This window comes from Camelus dromedarius, chromosome 28, assembly GCF_036321535.1.
Source record: "Camelus dromedarius isolate mCamDro1 chromosome 28, mCamDro1.pat, whole genome shotgun sequence".
NCBI classification, from domain to species: domain Eukaryota; kingdom Metazoa; phylum Chordata; class Mammalia; order Artiodactyla; family Camelidae; genus Camelus; species Camelus dromedarius.
This window is the reverse complement of record NC_087463.1, coordinates 9,167,592-9,185,831: the sequence shown is the minus strand read 5'-3', so window position 1 is coordinate 9,185,831 and position 18,240 is coordinate 9,167,592. Positions and strand designations below refer to the sequence as shown.

At 47.3% G+C, this 18,240-nt stretch overlaps 1 protein-coding gene across 35 annotated transcripts in view; it reads left to right on the top strand.

The window, feature by feature from the left end:
* The first annotated feature begins 793 nt into the window (after positions 1-793).
* MBD1 (methyl-CpG binding domain protein 1) overlaps positions 794-18,240 on the top strand; it is a 19,783-nt gene continuing 2,336 nt past the window's right edge. For 2 of the 35 annotated variants that reach the window (XR_010378172.1, XM_031441918.2), the window contains exons 1-15: positions 820-952; positions 2,227-2,361; positions 8,220-8,334; positions 8,430-8,605; positions 8,693-8,775; positions 8,935-8,975; positions 9,345-9,491; positions 9,583-9,711; positions 9,889-9,963; positions 10,094-10,210; positions 10,926-11,093; positions 11,461-11,760; positions 11,854-11,991; positions 12,338-12,472; positions 12,558-12,619. Coding sequence is in view for 33 of the 35 variants with exons in the window: in XM_031441918.2 (XP_031297778.1) it covers positions 2,252-2,361; positions 8,220-8,334; positions 8,430-8,605; positions 8,693-8,775; positions 8,935-8,975; positions 9,345-9,491; positions 9,583-9,711; positions 9,889-9,963; positions 10,094-10,210; positions 10,926-11,093; positions 11,461-11,760; positions 11,854-11,991; positions 12,338-12,472; positions 12,558-12,619 (1,796 nt within the window). In the remaining 2 variants the exon portion in view is untranslated. Of the gene's footprint in view, positions 953-2,226; positions 2,362-8,219; positions 8,335-8,429; positions 8,606-8,692; positions 8,776-8,934; positions 8,976-9,344; positions 9,492-9,582; positions 9,712-9,888; positions 9,964-10,093; positions 10,211-10,925; positions 11,094-11,460; positions 11,761-11,853; positions 11,992-12,337; positions 12,473-12,557; positions 12,620-13,756; positions 15,399-15,526; positions 16,504-17,302; positions 17,426-18,240 lie in introns of those variants that run through there. The other 33 variants (XR_010378171.1, XM_031441913.2, XM_031441916.2 and 30 more) reach the window with 33 other exon arrangements.

Below are 18,240 nucleotides of genomic sequence, written 5' to 3'. Positions count from 1 at the left end.
AGGGTAAAAGTGGATAGGGAACCTCTCTCGCTGGGTGCATTCCTTATGAATCGGCTAAAGCTCAGTCAGGCAGAAAGAGGAGGGGGTAGGCCAGTGGGAAGATGGAGCTGACAAAACGGAGTCAGTGTGGTTCAGCCACACAATGTCTTTGGTGAATTTTATGTAAAATGTCAGTGTGCCATTTTGATGTTTGATTCTTTGTCTCAAAACTGTATGTAACTCTGCCTCTGCCGCCTAACAGTCCGAACAGTCCTCGAGTTTTCTGAAAGACTATCTCCCAGTTTATAATCCTCAAGTTGGCGCCAATAAAATTTTCTATTCCTCCTTTAGACCAACTATCCATGAATTTTTCCCTGACAGGAGGAATAGAAGAGCACATGCATGATTTCAGCAACAGGTGGGAGAGAAGGGCTCCAGTACAACCCCAGCCTTCTACGCCCCTCCCTCCTGGTTACTCCTTCTGGAGGCCGCCAGTGAAACAGAGACCACGACCAACCCCAAACCTCCTAGTCCCCCTAGGTTGGGACTGCAGAGCGCAGGCAAGAACGACATGAACGCAGTAGGGCTAAGCGATGTGCGCAGGCGTGGCAGGTCTCCGCTGAGGCGCCTGCCGGAGCTGGACGTCAGCGCGCAAGCGCAGCAGGCCCCTCAAAAAGGGGCGCGCTCCGCCGCCGGACTCACCACGCAGGCGCGGAGTTTTCTCTGCTTAAGGCAAGCGCTGGCGGGGTGTTAGTGCGCAGGCTCTTGCCAGGGGGCGGAGCCCGAGAAATGGACAGCGGATTTCCGGTTCCTGGAGCAACGAACCGCCGCGGAGGCGACAGCTACCGCTTCAGAGGAAGCCGCTGCGGAGGAGGAAGAAGAGGAGCTGGGCAAGGCGGGAGTCAGAGGCGGGACCCTCGCCATGGGTCCGCGGACCTAGAGCGGCGGAAGGTACCTGCCGGGAGCCGAGCTGGTGAGACAGTTGTGGGGTTGGAAATGGAGACCGCTCAGGCAGAGAATGGGGAAGAATTGAGACTCAGAACGCTGACGGAGAGCAATGAAGGGCCCTCAGGCCGATGAGTGGGAGGAATGGCGGCGTCGGAATATTGAAGGGGAGTAATGGAGAGATTTAGGCAGAGAACGGGGAGGAATGAGGCTCAGAAGTCTGACAGGTGGAAATGTCGGGATCTTGGACGAGGACGGAAAGGAATGGGGGAGGATCCGAACGCTAAGGGGAGATATCGGGGCCTCTCAGGTTAAGGTGAGAGAAATGAGGGTTCAGAACGCTAAGGGGGAGAAATGAGGGGCTCTCAGGCTGATGACAGGGAGAAATGGGGCATTGGTATGCTAAAGGGGAGGGGCCGGGGTCTCGTATGGAGGACAATGAGAAATAGGTGGTCAGAACGCTGACAGTTAGGGATGGCATGATCCTGGGCCAAGAACGAAGAGGAATGGTCTGGGGGGTTCAGAATGCTGAAGGGAGAAATCAGGTTCTCTCAAGCCGCTGAGAGGAATGGAGGTTGAGGACGCTGAAGAGAACTTTTTAGCTTCAGAAGAGAGGAGTAGGGAGGTTTGGGGGCTTGGGAACGAATTCTGGCTTAGAACACTGACAGAGGGAAAATAAGATGGGGAAGGCTTTCAGGCTGAGGAGCAGAAGGAATGAGGGGCTGTTAAGGTCAAGTATATGGAGGAGTTGGAGGCTCTCTGGCAGAGGACAGAAGAAATTGAGGCAATAACACTGAGGTAGCAGGATAATAGGACAGCAGACAGGAAAGGAATGGGAGTGTTAAAGACTGGAAGAGAGAAATTAGTGACTCCTGGGTCAAGGAAGGGAATGAATGGAAGGTCAGGACGCTGAGGTAGAGTACTGGGACCTTGGTCTGAGGACGAGTGGTATAGGGACCTCTTGGGCTGAGGATGGGAGGAATGAGATTTCTCAGGCTGAGGATGGGGAGGAATCGGGGATTAGGACGCTGAGAGTGAGGAATGCATTGAGGATAGGGGCCCTTGGGTTGAGGATGGGGCTACCAGGTCAAGAAGGGTGTGGAATGATAAGCTCCTGGGCCCAGGACAGGGAAGAATGGAGTAGGGGTGGGGGTTTTCTCTTCTTTATATTGGCTGGTTGCTTGTGGCGGGTCCTAGGTCTTGAACAAGCATTGATAGATAGCACGGGTTTGTGTGGCTTGGGGGCACAACATGTCCCCTCCTAGAGCCTCAGTTTCTCCCACTGCTCCCTCCATGTTGCAGGCCGCTGCTCCTTCCTGTGGCCCCCATGGCTGAGGACTGGCTGGACTGCCCAGCCCTGGGCCCCGGCTGGAAGCGCCGTGAGGTCTTTCGCAAGTCAGGTGCCACCTGTGGACGCTCAGACACTTATTACCAGAGGTACTGGGTAGTTGTGGACAGAGTCAGGGATTAGGGCTGAGCCTGGTTAGGCAGGGTGAAATCAGGGGGTGTGGTTAAAATCATGGGTGGGGTTAAGTTATGCATATACAGTTGATTCTTTTTATTCACAATGTTCATATTTATAAATGTGTCTACTCACTAAAGTTTGTTTGTAGCCCCAAGTCATAATCACTGTGCTATCACGGTCATTCGTGGATATGTACCAGAGCAGCAAAAAATAAGTCTCCTAATGCATGTGTTCCCAGCCCTGAGGTTGAATGAGGCTTTCTTATTTCAGCTCTTGTACTGTAAACAAGTATCCTTTTTGAGGTCTACTTAGTGTCATGTTTTCTGCAGTTTTGTAGTTTTTAGTGGTGATTTTGCTGTTTATAGTTGCCCCCAAGTGTAGTGTTGAAGTACTGTCTAGTGTTCTAAATGCAAGTCTCTGATGTGCTGTAAAGTGAAAATTCATGTTAAATAAGCTTTGTTCAGGCATGAGTTGCAGTGCTGTTGGCTGTGAGTTCAATGTTAATGAATCAAAAAGGCAGTATATCTAGAAAAAGAAGAGGAAATCTGCCGATTAGTACTTGAGGCTGCTCCAGAAAGCGCTAAAGAAACATCTATAGAACGTGATGAGGGTAGGGAAAAGGTGGAAAGTGGTTAAATTCATGGATCCATGAAATGATGACCAGAGTGTAGTGGACAGCGTTCTGAGACTGAAAGTAAAGAACATTGACAGTCCTGTTACCTAGGGTTAGGAAAATGTTAAGCCTGTCTCAGCTACTGTTGGCTGGCTCACACATTTCAGAAGGTGATACATCATGAAAAGTGTTAAATTTGCAAGCGAGGCAGGTTCTGCAGATAAGAGTCTGCAGAAGAACTTAAGAAACACCTGCTAAGTGTTATATGGGAAAAGGGTTATACAGAAGAGTAGACTTTCAGTGCTGATGAGACTGGCTTGTTTTACATGGACATTGACAGAGGAACGTATATAACACAGACGGCTTCCAAGGCTCCTGGCTTTAAATCATTCAGAGACCATGCAGTTAATTATTTGTAAGAGGGATATATTAAGCAGGGTGTCTTTAAACAGAAACGCACATAAAACAAGGTTACATACTGATCAGTTGACAAAAACGTGACCAGAGGCTTGTAGGAACTTAATCTGCAGTTCCACTAGGAGCAGTGGTTCTGTACTCACTAATTCAGTGTTCAAAGTGACTTTATAGAACATAATTACGGTGAATAATAAGAACTGACTATAAGTACATGAACATACATGTTTATAAAACAAGTTACATTAAAGGATTTTAGGTCTTTTGGAATATATTAGTGATGTAGTTATTAAGTTTTCTGTACTTTTTCTGAACTTCTTTTGTGTGTAAGTTGCTGTTTTCCTGGAGGAATATAGTAAAATTATAAATACAATTACATTTATTAATGTTTAGTTGTACACTTACTCACATATTAACAATTTATAATTATAAGTACAATTATCAAGGACTGAAAAGGGTCAATGATTTCACCCTAAATTAGGGCAAGCTAATAAGTGAGTATGTCACAGTTTTGTGAATGCTGGTAGGAGATATGAGACTCCTGGGTCACAGATGAAAGATAGTTTATTACAGAAATAGCAGTATCCAGTATGTCATCATTATTGTGCCAGTTCCTCGAATGTCAATTCCCACAGGCTGACATGAAGAAGGCTAATTAGCACCCGCCTGTGCAGTGGGTTGTGTTGCAGGAAAGAAACCCTGATCTTAAGGTATCCAGTCTTTTATAATATTATGGCAGCAAGGATGCCTTCCCTTTGCTCTGGAAGGACACCCTATCTCTTATCTTCCAAGGCTGATGCCGTACACACATCCTTGAAAAGATAGTTCATAACAAAGGATAGTCAGTCTGCTCTTGCAAGACATGCAGAAATGAGACTTGGGGAGTATTATCTCCCAACACCAATTACTTATACTTTGTTTTGTATGTAGTTGCATATTTTTGTTTACACATGTATTTGTATCTATATTTATATGTACACTTATTTATATGTATACAGTTGACCCTTGAACAATGCAGGGGTTAGAGCCGCCAATCCCATGTGCAGTCAAAAATTTCCATATAACTTTTGACTTCTTAAAAACTTAACCACTCATAGCCTACAGTTGACTGGAAGCCTTATCAATAACATAAACAGTTGATTAACACATGTTTTGTATGTTGTATGTATTACGTACTGTATTCTTAAAATAAGGTAAGCTAGAGGAGGTGTTATTAAGAAAAGTCATAAGGAATAAAAAGTTCATTACAGTACTGTATTTTTCAGTACTGTAAGTTTACTTCGTTTACAAGATGAATCGCCTGTCAGTACATCAGTATTACCTTATATGATACAAAACATTGTAGATATTATACGTATTGCTAACACCAGACATTAAAAATGAAAAGATAATATGAAAAATTGACATTTATTTACAGGTATAACAGTTCATGCATTGAAATGAAGAAGGAGCAATATGATTGCTTTATGGTAGCCTGCTATAATTGATAAGATTATTTCACGGTAGCCTAACCTATACACTAATGAATGAATGAATTGTTATAAAATTTTTATGGCATATAGTATTATAATCGTATTCGTAATATAATATTGGAAATATTGTTACATTTAAAAAAAAACACTTACCTGTGATGATAGGCAGTTTTTCTATTTACCAGAGAGAGGCATACTGTACGGTGATATAATTCTTTGAAAGCAAGAAATATTCTTTGAAAGTTATAAATCAGCTAAGAAAACTAACACATTATTAATTTTATATTAAATAACACTCACCTTATGTCTGTGTGAGGATAGTCTATCCACTTCAAGTCTTGGATATGACGACTACTTGAGAAATGATGATGGTGACACAAAAACGTCTCATACAGTCTTTGTCATACATTTGTTGGATTTTCCCACGAAGATACACACAAACGCAATAGATAAGTATTAACTGTATGGCCCAGTGATTATACACTATTCATTAAGTGGAAGTGGATCATCATAAAGGTCTTCATCTTTGTTGTCTTCATGTTGAGTAGCCTGAGGAGGAGGAAGAGGAGAGGTTGGTGGCAGAGGCAGTAGAAGGAGGAGGTAGAAAGAGAGGCATAGAGGATGGCGCATTTGGTGTAACTTTACAGAACTACATCGTAATTTCTGTCTGACTTTTTTTGCGCTTTCATTTCTCCAAAAATGTTTCTGTACAGTTCTAATCTTTCTTCCACCATTTGCTTTAGTTTCAGTGCCCATATCATAGACGGGTCCATGTCTTAAAAGAAGTCAAAGCAGTCTTACATATTGGAACTCTTCTGCTAGATTGTCTTATGTCTTTTTTTTTTTTTTTTTTTTGAACACTCCTTCATCTTCTTCCTCATCATCTGGCCCTGGTTTGGCTGCACTCATCTCCATCAAGTCATCTTATGTTACTTTCTTTGGTATGGTATATATTGGCTCCTAAATACAATATCTGTATCTTGAAACCCTTCATCCCTTCCCACCTTGTTGTCATCTCTACTGGCTCTTTCATGATTTTGTTGACTGCCTTGGTCCTAAGTTCTGAGAAAGCATGCATAACATCTGGACAGTTTTATCCAGCAGGAATTTATTGTTTGGTGCTTGATGACTTCCGTGGCTTTTTCTATAACAATGATGGCATCTTCAATGGCAGTCTTTCCAGACTTTGATGATGTTCTCTCTATGAGGGTTCTCGTCCATAGTGTTGACAGTCCTTTCCATAGAGTACCATTTGTAATGAGCCTTCCAGGTTCTTAGGACTCCCTGATTTAGGCTGAATTCGAGATGTTGTGTTTGGGGGCAAGTTGACCATTTTGACTCATTTGGTGTCAAACTCATGGGGTTCTGGGTGGCCAGCGGCACTGTCCAATATCAAAAGAACTATAAAAGCTGTCCCTTGCTGGCAAGGTACCTCCTGACTTCAGGGGCAAAGCATTGATGGAACCAGTCCAGAAAAAGGGTTCCCACTGACCAGGCTTCTTGGACAACCAAAAGACTGGCAGCTGGTGTTTATCTTTTCCCTTCAAGGCTCAAGGGTTAGCAACATTATAAATAAGGGCAGTCCTGATTTCAAACCTGACAGCATTTGCACAAAACAGGAGAGTCAGCCTTCCCCTTCCTGTCTTAAATTCTGTGCTCACTTCTCTTCCTTACTGATAAATGTCCTTTATGACAGTTTTGTTGTTGTTGTTGTTGTTGTTGTTGTTGTTGTTGTTGTTTCAGAATAGGGCGCTTTTGTCTATGTTAAAAACCTCTTCAGGGAAATATCCTTTCTCCTCGATGATTTTCTTAATGTCTTCTGCCTCTTGGTTGGCAAGCAACTTCTCCTGTTATGTTGACTTTTTTTAAGCCAAACCTCTTTCTAAAAGTATCAAACCATCCTTTGCTGGCATTCAGTTCTCCAGCTTTAGAGCCTTTACCTTCCTTTTGCTTTTAAGTTGTCATATAATGAATTCACTTTTTCTCAAATCATATTAGAATTTATAGGTATGCCTTTCTTATAGCAATCCTGCACCCACATGAAAGCTGCATTTTCAGTATGAGATAGAAAGATATTTTGCAAAAAGTGCAAGGTTTTCGCACCTGCTGACATAGCTGCAGCAACAGCTTCATGAATTTCCTTTTCTTTTTTTATAATAGTCCTTACGCTGGATTCATTAATCTTGAATTGGCGGGCAACCACAGCTGCAGACCTCAATCTACGGTACATATCAAGCAATTCAACTTTTTGTTGTAATGTCATTACTTTTCTCTGCTTCTTGGGAGCACTTCCAGCACCACTAGCTACACTTTGGGTCCCATGGTGTTATATTCAAGGCTTACGATATTGCACAAAACACAATGAAAATGATGTGGGAACCACAAGGGGTCACTTTCTACTGTGATGTACAATTTACTAGAGAAACAAACTGCTCACTTGGAGATGATTAGCCTTCCATGGCATTTTAAGTAGATACTCGCAACACTTGAACTCACTGCAATAGCAACGGAGGGTGCCTATGAGATTATTATAGTGGTACGCTGTGTACTGCAGTTAATTTTATGCATTTGTGATGTTATACGCATCTTTACATTTGTTAGTTTCTCTTGACTGTGAATGGTGCCACATATGGTCTTTAAGTGTTTGTGTGTGTAAGTTTTGATAAGTTTTAGTTTTTTGTGATAGATTTATGTATATTTTATTTTAGTAAATGACAAAATAGACTAGTATCTACATATATTTTATCCATTCATGACATACCTAACTTTTTCTTAATTTTTTCAATATTTCTAGGCTACGTGGTTCGAGGTTTTTCAGATAGTCACAAATCTCCAAAAATTTTTCCAATGTGTTTGTTGAAAAAAATCTGTGTATAAGTGGACCCGTGCAGTTCAAACCCATGTTGTTCAAGGGCCAGCTGTATTTAAAACATTTGCTTGTTTCTTATATAAGTTTTCATTATTTGTTTACATATTTAGTATGTAATGCTAACACAGTTACATGTTATTTAATACATTTGCGTTCCTATTTGTGTTTATTTTCACTTACATAGAATACCACTAGTAGCACCTGTTATAAATACATGCATATCCACTTATGTTTATATTATTTATTAATGTTTGTATACATGCTGGTATTTATACCCTTTTTATATTCCTGCTGTTCAGGGTTAGTTGGAGTAGGGCCTGTTCAGGGTTCATAGGCCGATCTCAGGCTGCCTCCTATATCCCACCAGCTCTGCAGACCTATTCACCAGCCCAGTGGGAGGGTTGTGTGGGTGGAGTGGCAATGGCTCCACCTATGTACCATTACATGTTGGCCCACCCCCAGCCCCACAGGAGACAGGATCCGAAGCAAAGTTGAGCTGACCCGGTACCTGGGCCCTGCATGCGACCTCACCCTCTTTGACTTCAAACAAGGCATCCTGTGCTATCCAGCACCCAAGGTACTATACAGTGAGGGGTACCGAAGCAGGGGTGGCTGAGCCACCTAACATCCACCACTGACCTACATTCTTCCTGCCCTTGCTCTCATCTCTAGGCCCAGTCCTCTCATTCCGTGGCCATCCCCAGCAGGAAGCGGAAGAAGGCTTCGAGGCCAGCCAAGGCTCGGAAACGTCAGGTTGGACCCCAGAAGAGTGAGGTCAGGAAGGAGGCCCCAGGGGATGAGACCAAGGCTGATGCTGACACAGCCCCAGCTTCACTTCCTGCGCCTGGGTGAGTGTTGGCCTAAAGTGAGCCAAGTCTATGAGGGTTGTGCTTAGGGGTGCACTCAGGGCCCCACATCCATGTTTCCCACCTCAGGTGCTGTGAGAACTGTGGAATCAGCTTCTCAGGGGATGGTACCCGAAGGCAGCGGCTCAAGACATTGTGCAAGGACTGCCGAGGTGAGTTGCCCCTAGGGCACTGGGAGGTAGAGCTGGAGCAGGCTAGGAGGCAGGTGTCTGGCTGGAGGTTGAATGGTAGATGTCAGGGCAGAGGCAGTGGTGAGGTTAGATATCTGATGCTCCCTTTATATTTCTCTTCTCCTTTCTTCCTCCCTGCAGCACAGAGAATTGCTTTTAACCGGGAGCAGAGGAAGTTTAAGGTAAGCATGACCTGCCTCCTCCTGACAAGTGTGCAGTGATGTGATGGGGGCTGTTGAGGGTCTGAAGGAACGGTGTTGGATCCACAGGGTGTCAGTCATTTTGTAGAGAGCTGGCTGTAGCCAGCCAACAGTAATGGGAGTTAATGGGCTGTCAGTAGACACAGTGATGAGGTTAACAGGGGAACAGTAAACATTGTTATGGCCTCAATGATGGTGGCTCATCAGTAAATATCAGACAGTGATGAGGCAGATGGGAGATTAGTAGACATAGTGATAGGGCCTAATGTGGGGTCAGCAGAAACGTGAGGGGCAGTGCTCCTGGAGCCACTCTGCCTGGACCTGTGACCTTGCCCCACCCATTCCTGGCAGCGTGTGGGCTGCGGGGAGTGTGCGGCCTGCCAGGTAACGGAAGACTGTGGGGCCTGCTCCACCTGCCTTCTGCAGTTGCCCCATGATGTGGCCTCGGGGCTCTTCTGCAAGTGTGAGCGAAGACGGTGCCTCCGGATTGTGGAAAGGGTGAGTCGAGCAGGTGGGGTGGGCCCAAGCTCACCCCAGCCCTGGCCCCGTAGCCCTGGCCCCATACATCACACCTCCGGCCCCCCTGCAGAGCCGAGGGTGTGGAGTATGCCGGGGCTGTCAGACCCGAGAGGACTGTGGCCGTTGTCGAGTCTGCCTTCGCCCTCCCCGCCCCGGTCTCAGGCGCCAGTGGAGGTGCGTCCAGCGGCGTTGCCTGCGGGTGAGTCAGGCTGGAGGGGCCAGCGCTGGTGGGGTCAGGGCTGGGGCAGAGCTCATTCTGCTATTAAAGCTGCTGCTGCTGCTTTCTTCCAACTTGGCCTTGCCCACCTCATGTCTTCTTTTCTCCCCAACCCCATGCTCACCGCCCTGGCCCCAACTACCTGTCCCTGTCTGCCAGCACCTTGCCCACCGTCTCCGTCGTCACCATCAGCGATGTCAACGACGCCCTCCCCTAGCTGTGGCTCCCCCTGCTGTGAGTGCCCCACCCCACACTCTGCCTGCCTGTCCTACACGCATGCTTTCTGCACTCCTAGGGGGTGGGAGGTGGTTCTTTGTCTGCCTTGTGCCATCAAGTCTAAAGTATCCTTCTGGCTTTTTCCCAGGGTAAACATGGCCGCCGCAGGGGAGGCTGCGACGCTAAGGTGGCTCCCCGGCGGCGCCCCCGAGCCCAGCCACCGCCTCCACCTCCCCCGTCACAGCCTCCAGAGTCTCCAGAGCCGGTGAGGCCCTGGTGGGCAGGGGGAAGGCACAACCATAACCTCACCCACCTGCCCTGACCCCACCCATTTGCCTCTGCAGCACCCCAGAGCCCCCCTTCACCACCTGCCGAATTCATCTATTATCGTGTAGTCGAGGATGAGCTAGTGAGTGGTCTCACCCTACCTGGACAAGCCTAGACTCTCCCAGGGCATTTGGTTTAACACCAAAGAAGCAGATGCTGCAGTGTGCCTAATAGGGGAATAGTAAGGCACAGTGATGGGTAGTAGTGTGCAATAAGCAGACCATGGGGGAGGGATTAATATGGGATCAACAGGTGCAGTGATAGTGACAGTCAGATGAACCAACACTCTGGTGGAGCTAATAAAGGAAAAACTGGCACAGACTGAAGTTCACATAAGATGAGCAGACATTGCAGGCGCAGTGATGGGAGCTAATAGAGGGTCAGCAAAATCCTGCTGGAGGCAGGAGTCCAGGACATGGTGTTGGTGCCCAGTCTTGGATACTGTGTTGGAGCAGCTACGATCCTTGTATCGAGGGCCATCTGGTGCAGTGATGGTGCCTGGTGTTGGACTAGAAGGCACTGAATTGTGACTAGTAGGGAGTCAGGCTAAGACTAGTGTGCAACCAGTTCCCTCCAGCCAGGCTAGTGGAAAAGTAACAGGAGAAACATTATAATTGTCTTAGTGACAGCAACCTCCTTTCTCTGTTCCTCAGCAGCCTTACACAAACCGCCGGCAGAACCGCAAGTGTGGAGCCTGTGCAGCTTGCCTGCGGCGCATGGACTGTGGCCATTGCGACTTCTGCTGTGACAAGCCCAAATTTGGGGGCAGCAACCAGAAGCGCCAGAAGTGTCGTTGGCGCCAGTGCCTGCAGTTTGCTATGGTGGGTGCAGCAGGAAGGGTCAGGTAGTGGGGACAAATAGGGCAGGCCCCCCCAGTGCCTGGGAAGGGTGGGCAGGCCTAGTAGGTGGGTGGGGACAGGCTAGATAGGTCCTGCAGCTTCAGAGCAATGGGTGGGGCTGTGGGTTTGGCAGGCAATTAGCAGACATTGTCCTGGGATAAGCGAGGAATCTGGGTGGCACTGGCATTGCCCACAGGAGACTAGCAGGCTTGACGATGGAGGGGCTCGTATATAAGCAGATTCTGTACTGGTACTGATGGGGGTGATTAGCAGGCATACACTGATCAGGGCAGAGTAGTGTGGTTGGTCATTGAACCAGGTGGCCATAACACCCCATTTCTCCTTACAGAAGCGGCTCCTGCCAAGTGTCTGGGCAGAGTCCGAGGATGGGGCAGGGCCGCCCCCGCCGTACCCTCGTCGAAAGAGGCCTGGCTCTACTCGAAGGCCCTGTTTGGGTCAAACCTTGAAGCCTCCCTTGGTCACACCCACAGCCCGACCAGACCATGCCCAGACTCCAGTGAAGCAGGAAGCAGGCAGTGGTTTTGTGCTGCCCCCACCTGGCACCGACCTTGTGTTCTTACGGGAGGGTGCAAGCAGTCCTGTGCAGGTGCCTGGCCCGGCCCCAGCTTCCACAGAAGCTCTGTTGCAGGTGAGGGTCCCACCTTATCCTGCCCTTCCCAACCCTGCCCAGCCTCGTGCTGGGAAGCTGGGACCAAGTCTGCTGCAATCCTGCTTCACACAGGAGGCCCAGTGCCCTGGCCTGAGTTGGGTTGTGGCCTTACCCCAGGTGAAGCAAGAGAAGGCGGATGCCCTGGAAGACTGGACACCGGGCACAGCCATCCTGACTTCTCCTGTATTGCTGCCTGGCTGCCCCAGCAAGGTGGGGGTCTGTGATGGGTGGTCTGTGAGCAGACTGATGGTGAGCCATGATGGTTCTTTGAGCAAAGTAGTTACGTGTGCTGATTACATCCTCTCACAGAATTATCCCGCCTGTCTGACAGATGCCCCATCCTCCCCAGGCAACTAGTTTTGCCTGCTTTGCTGCCCAGCTAACAGAAAAATGGAAATCTATGAGGAATGCAGAAGATTTGTAGGCAGAGAGATGGTTTTTCTGGGCTCAAGTGTGACAGCAGTGAGATTGTCAGCACGGTGACAGGTTGGCTGATAGAGAGAGTTTCAGGCCAGCCCTGCCCTTCTGACAGCTGCCCGTTTCCCACTTCTCCCAGGCAGTAGACCCAGGCCTGCCACCTGTGAAGCAAGAGCCACCTGACCCTGAGGAGGACAAGGAGGAGGAGAACAAAGATGACTCTGCCTCTGAATTGGCCCCAGAGGAGGAGGCAGGAGGGGCTGGCACACCCGTGGTCAGTGCTGGGGGACACCTCACCCTGCCCTGACCTTGCTTTAGCCCCACTGGCCATGTTGACCCTGATGTTAATTCTTCCCCAGATCACGGAGATTTTCAGCCTGGGTGGAACCCGCCTCCGGGACACAGCAATCTGGTTGCCAAGGTGTGCCCCGTACAGTGAGGGGTGGGCACGGGTGGGTGCTGGTCAGATGTGGGCCCTCAGTTTTTAAAGTATAGCCAGGATTTTGGACTGGTGTAGTGGGAGGTAAAGGCCCCACACCACTGCTCTGATCATGATCAGTATAGGACCCTAGATTTTCCTCCTGGGGTCTAGATCAGGGCTCTCGTTGAGGAGGGTCATGGGAGGTGATGAGGGGAGAGGACAGGGTGCCCTGTGGTGAGATTTGAAAGAAAAAGGAAGATAAGGAAAGCCTTGTCCCCATATCCCAAGGAAAATCCACAGAGCTCACACTTAATATATAAATTCTTATTCAGACATCATTTGGGGTCTTGAAGTCCTGTGAAGTCTCCAGGAGATGAATGGGTGGGCTTGGCAGGAGAATTGGGCCCTGCGATGGTGTTGTGATGTGGGTCCACACACAACTGTGTAATCTGGGGCAAGTCCTGTCCCTCCTGGAGTATCCTCTGTGGAGGGGGATTAGGCTGTGCTTCTTGAGCCTTTTTGGAGCCTGTTGAGGCTATTAAGCTTCTGCTGCTGCATAGAACTGTCCCTGCAGGCCTGGCAGTAGAAGGAAGGATAGGTGCTTGTAAGGACTGGGATGGTGGGAGTAGGACAAGGGAATGCTGCCTCCTGCAGAGCAATGACTGCCCTGCACAGGGCCCCAGACACGGGCAACGTTAACTGTTGGCCTGAGCACCTGGATTCCTTTGTTCCTGCAAACTAGTGTTAGCAGGCCAGAAACTCCTCTGCCTGTTCTTGGGCAAGTATGAGGTACTGAGAGGCCCTGCTTGGCACACTGCAGCGTGGGAGATACAGAGGTGGATACAATGACCCTGAAAGGCTTATCCTTCGGGAGACAGGATTCTTGCCTTCAAGGAGCTTATAATCTAACTAGTGAAACAATTTCCCCTATACATGAAATCATTACACATTAATGGAGAAGCTAATGGTGTGCTTGATTTGCTATGTTGTTTGTATTGGAAGAAAGGAGAAGAGAGATAAGGGATATTTAAGGGGAAATGGATGGCAGACACAGAAGGGTAGGAAATGGTTTTGTGATGCTCTGCTTTGCGCATAGGGAACCTCATTCAACATACAGACCTGCTCCCTCTTCTCTAGGTCCAAGGACCTTAAAAAACCTGGAGCTAGAAAGCAGTAGACGGGAGGCTTCTCCAGACTGTAGGACTCAAGGTGATATTTACAGACCGACTTTATGAGAGACAACACTGATCTGCTCAGAGGCTGGACCATAGATCGATTGCCAGGGCTTGTGTGGGAGTCAGGAGCAACTGGGAAAGCCTACTACCAAACCAGAGGAGCAGGCCTTTTCAGTACTTTGAGCTCACAGAGGAAGTAAGCAGAAAAGGAAGAAAAAGAGTAGAAAGTGGGTGCATCTGTCCAACTGGTATAAATCCCAGCAGCCTGAGTGTGATAAGAAGTGTGGATAGTAAGGATGGGGGGAGCGGGGGTGGGGGAAGGGGATGTAATTAAAGCCACTTTCAACCTAAACAAGCCATCATCATAAGTAATTTTAAATGGCTTTTGGATGAGACCTGGTAGTGTCTCTAAACATTTCCTCAGGGAGACAGCAGTTGAAATATAATGTGCATAAATGAGAAAAGGAACTGCTATTTGGTGAGTTCCTCCTGTGGACCTAATTTATTTAATCCTCAAACAGTCTTTTTTCAGGAAGGCATTGATTTTGCCCACTTTTGCAGATGGGAAAATGAGACTCACAGAAACTAGATAACTTATCCAGTGTCGAACAGTTACTATTGATAGAGCCTAGTATCAAACCCAGGTTGTAAAAGCCTTGTTCTTAGTTAAGCCACTGAACTGTAAACTATAACCTGTATCCAATAGTGTGTAATAATGTTATATTAACGAGTTTTTAGTTACCTTGAAAACAAGGTGGATTACTCTAAGCATTATAACAAATCACTTACACTGCTGCCCTTAGGGTGGTTTAGGGAGCGCCAAGGCAGTGTAGTGCCACCTTATCAGAGCACCTGTGCCTCTTAAGACTGGTTTCTTCCCAGGTCTTGGGTGCTGCATAGGATTCCTAAACTCTAAAGGCATCCTTCCCCACTGGCTGCTGTCTGGCTTGTTACTGTCATTCTCTCTTCTCTTTACTCTTTACTTCTGAAGACCCAAAAGTCTTCAAAAGTAAAGCTCCTGGCCTGGCTCAGATCTCTTGATGACCTTTGTGCTTGGTTTCTGCTCTCAGCCCCTGTCCACTAGGCATTTGCATTCTGCTTCAGGTCCTGCCTAAGGTCCAGTTTTAGCTCAACCCTGTCTCACTTTCCAGTTTTTCATAAAGTGCCACAAAGATTAGACCTGTGCTCCGTTACTTCGCTAGCTTTACAGGGCCAGGACTGAGTGCATGCCTCCTTAAGTTTTGTAGCCTGTGTGTTCTCCCTTGCCTTACTTTAGTCCCAGCCCTGCAGTTCTAGATAATTCAGATGTAGATTAAACATTTTTCTACTTTAACTCATACAGCCCTCTGCTGCCCTCCTCTGCTCCTTCCTTTGCCTCATCCTACCTACTTCAGCCAGAATCAAGACTGGATAATTTTCTTGATACCATTTTGCTCCCCCACAGGATCCAACCACATAAACCTAGTATTCTGGTAATTTTGACATTGATGTCCTAAGTGAAATTTATTTGAATAGCATTCTGACTTATGAGATAAGAGTCTGGTTACCATGTGTATCAGGGTACAATCAGAAAAGCATCACTACTAATATGAAGATTTTATATATATGTCTGTAAATGCATATATGTATATTAAGGGATTTATTATAGGAATCTGACCTTATGCAATTGTGGGAGCTGGTTGAACAGTCTCTGTAAGGCTGTTGTCTTTGCATCTAATGCTGGAGCTTGAAGTCTGCAGGGCAGGCAATCGGGAAGGGAAGATGGATGTAAAGTGTGGGAGACCAAGGACACATTGGCGCCCACAAGCACGAGCTGGAAACCACGAGGATGGCCTGGAACCCATGTCAGTCTCTCACCACCTCCAACTTCGATGATGTGGGTGTCCTGCAGAAGAAGCTGGTGCCCTTCATCACAGAGTTAAATATGCATCTGGCCCAGGAATTAGAGAAGCTGAAGGAAGCTCCTGGGGAAGGTGGAGCAGCTGCAGGCCTGGCTATAGGCCTGACTGCTGCCCTGAACCAACGAGGTGAGCCAGCAGATAAATGACAACATGTGTGAACTGCAACAGTGCCCGGTGCCCCTGCACCAACCTCCAAGTGTAAAAACAATGTGCTGCTGCTTCACTTCTGCCCTCCAGTTATCACGCAGAATGTCTCTTGTGGCCCATCCTAACCGGAAGCATACTGGGAAGGGAGTACAGGAAACGTAGCCTAGTCAAGGTGACACATTACAAAGCTACCCTGCCATGAATCAGCTCCTAAGGGTCTCACTACTCACCTGAGGATAACTTGATAAAGCTACGTTGTTGAAAATGCACAGCTGAAGACCATGGATTTCATGGTGACCCCAGCAAGTACAGAAATTGTCAAGCCCACTCAGAAAAAACTTGCTGGTCTCGGCTATTTTTGTGTCACTCATTCAAGTATTGAGAACCTGGCCCATGGTAGGCACTGTACTTAATACTGGGATTCAGGAATGAAAAAGATAAAGTCCTTGCAGTTTTATTAACTACATCAATTTACATGTATTTACAAATGATGAATGGATTTCCAGCTTTATCATGGAATTTCATGGTGAAAATACAGAATTCAGGAACCTGTTGGGAGGACAGCCCTTGCGTGAACCTTGTTGGGGCACAATAGGCATTGGAAATAATATAAATAGTTTCTATCTCTATGCTGTTCTATTTTAAAATTATTTTTAAATGATTTTTATTGTCCCGTTTACTGATTTCTATACTTAGTGTTTCTTTTGGGAGTGTCTTGGTGGTGGTTAACAGTGTTAATTGACTGCCTCTGAGAAAGTGGTATAGTGGGTGGCAAGATCAAGGTCAGGTTCTGTCCAAGGACCTTGGGTGAATCACTTCTCTTAGGCCGCCCAGGGGGTTGAGACTTGGTGCGTGGTCCGCCCCCCCGCCTTCCGAATAGGCCCGCCAGGGGGCGCCGGGACCGCGGTCCTCCCACCAGGGCTTAGGAGAGTCGGCCCCTCACCCCTGGCCTGGGCGGCCCTGGGGCGTGGCCTCCGCCGGGCGGAGACATCTGTCCCTGAGCTGGCGCCGAGAGAAGCCGAATCCCCTCTTCACGGAGTGGCTCAACAGGCAAAACCGAAACGGAATTAAATTACGGGGCCCGCCCAGGGTGAGGGCGCTGCACGACGAGCTCAGGACCGACGCTGAAACACTCGAGGGCAGCCAGTTGTTGCCAAGAGTTGGCTTCCTCTGTCGCTGAAAACTCATTTCGACGGGACCCTCCAGGCTGTAAGCCCTCGGAGGTTCCCCACGACGGGCGTCCTTGAATCTCAGTGGCTTTTGCCAGACCCCGCCTCTAGCCGAGGGCGTTTTCATTGCCTCCTTTTCTTCCCCAAGGGCGTGGTTTTAGGGGTGGTTCCATTCAGACCAGCTGGTGGGCCAGGCACCCGTGGGACTCGAAGATTTAAGAACTGGCCTTCAGGACCCCGTCCAGGGAACGGAGACGACCATCTAATTTCTTTCTTTTTTGTTTGTTTCAGGCTACGTAAACTCTTAGCAGTAAATGAAAATGAGTATATTGCCGAACTGCAATTCAAAGAAGAAGCATTATAGGAGATAAAAGACAAAATGAGAGAATTATTAAAAGAGATTTTAAAAGAGAAGAGAGACACATTATTTTGTGGCTGAAAAGCTGAACCAGCAATTCAGGAAATGGAGTCCAAACCTAGAAAAGTACTGCATACAAAATCCGAAGTGGGAGGATTACAAACGATTAAGGAATACTAATTTACAGTAAATTGTGGTCTTAAGATGGGATACACAGTACTAGTTGTACTTTGGTTATTACACCGACTAGGTGCTAATTTTTTTCCTGTGCTGTAGTGATAGTTTTGTGTTCGCCTCCACTTTAGAATGAGAGTACCAAAGTGTCATTCCTATTTGGCTTTTAGGTGTTAACTACCACCTTGCTCTTGACCCGAAGTACAGCTGTGGTCTCCACCTGTGCTGAGGGCCTCTTCTAGGTTTCCTGACTTGTTACCCTGCCTGGGATCTGGAATCTCAGAGCCTGATCACCTGCATTTCTGATTCACACCCTTATTCTGGTCCTGGTTTTTATTGTGCCCAGCCAGGTCGTGTCACTGCCCTACCAGCCCTTCTGAACTGTTCGCCATCCGAGGGTACCTCAAGTCTGAGCCCTGGTTTCCTGATTTTAATAGATTTACCATTACTGGTCTGGTTGGCTGACGAAGCAGTTATGCGCTCTCAGCTTTAATTGTTTCAGCTGTAAAATGAGGATACTACCTGCTGTTACATCAACCTTATAAGATATTTGTAAAGCTGAGACTTTTTATGTGCGAAAATACCTTGCAAATTCCTGTAAAAAGCTACACGAATAAGGTTGTCCTGTAATGATTTATGTCATCAAGATTAATTTAGTGATGGCCTCAAGATTTTACCTTGTCACAAAATGCCCACT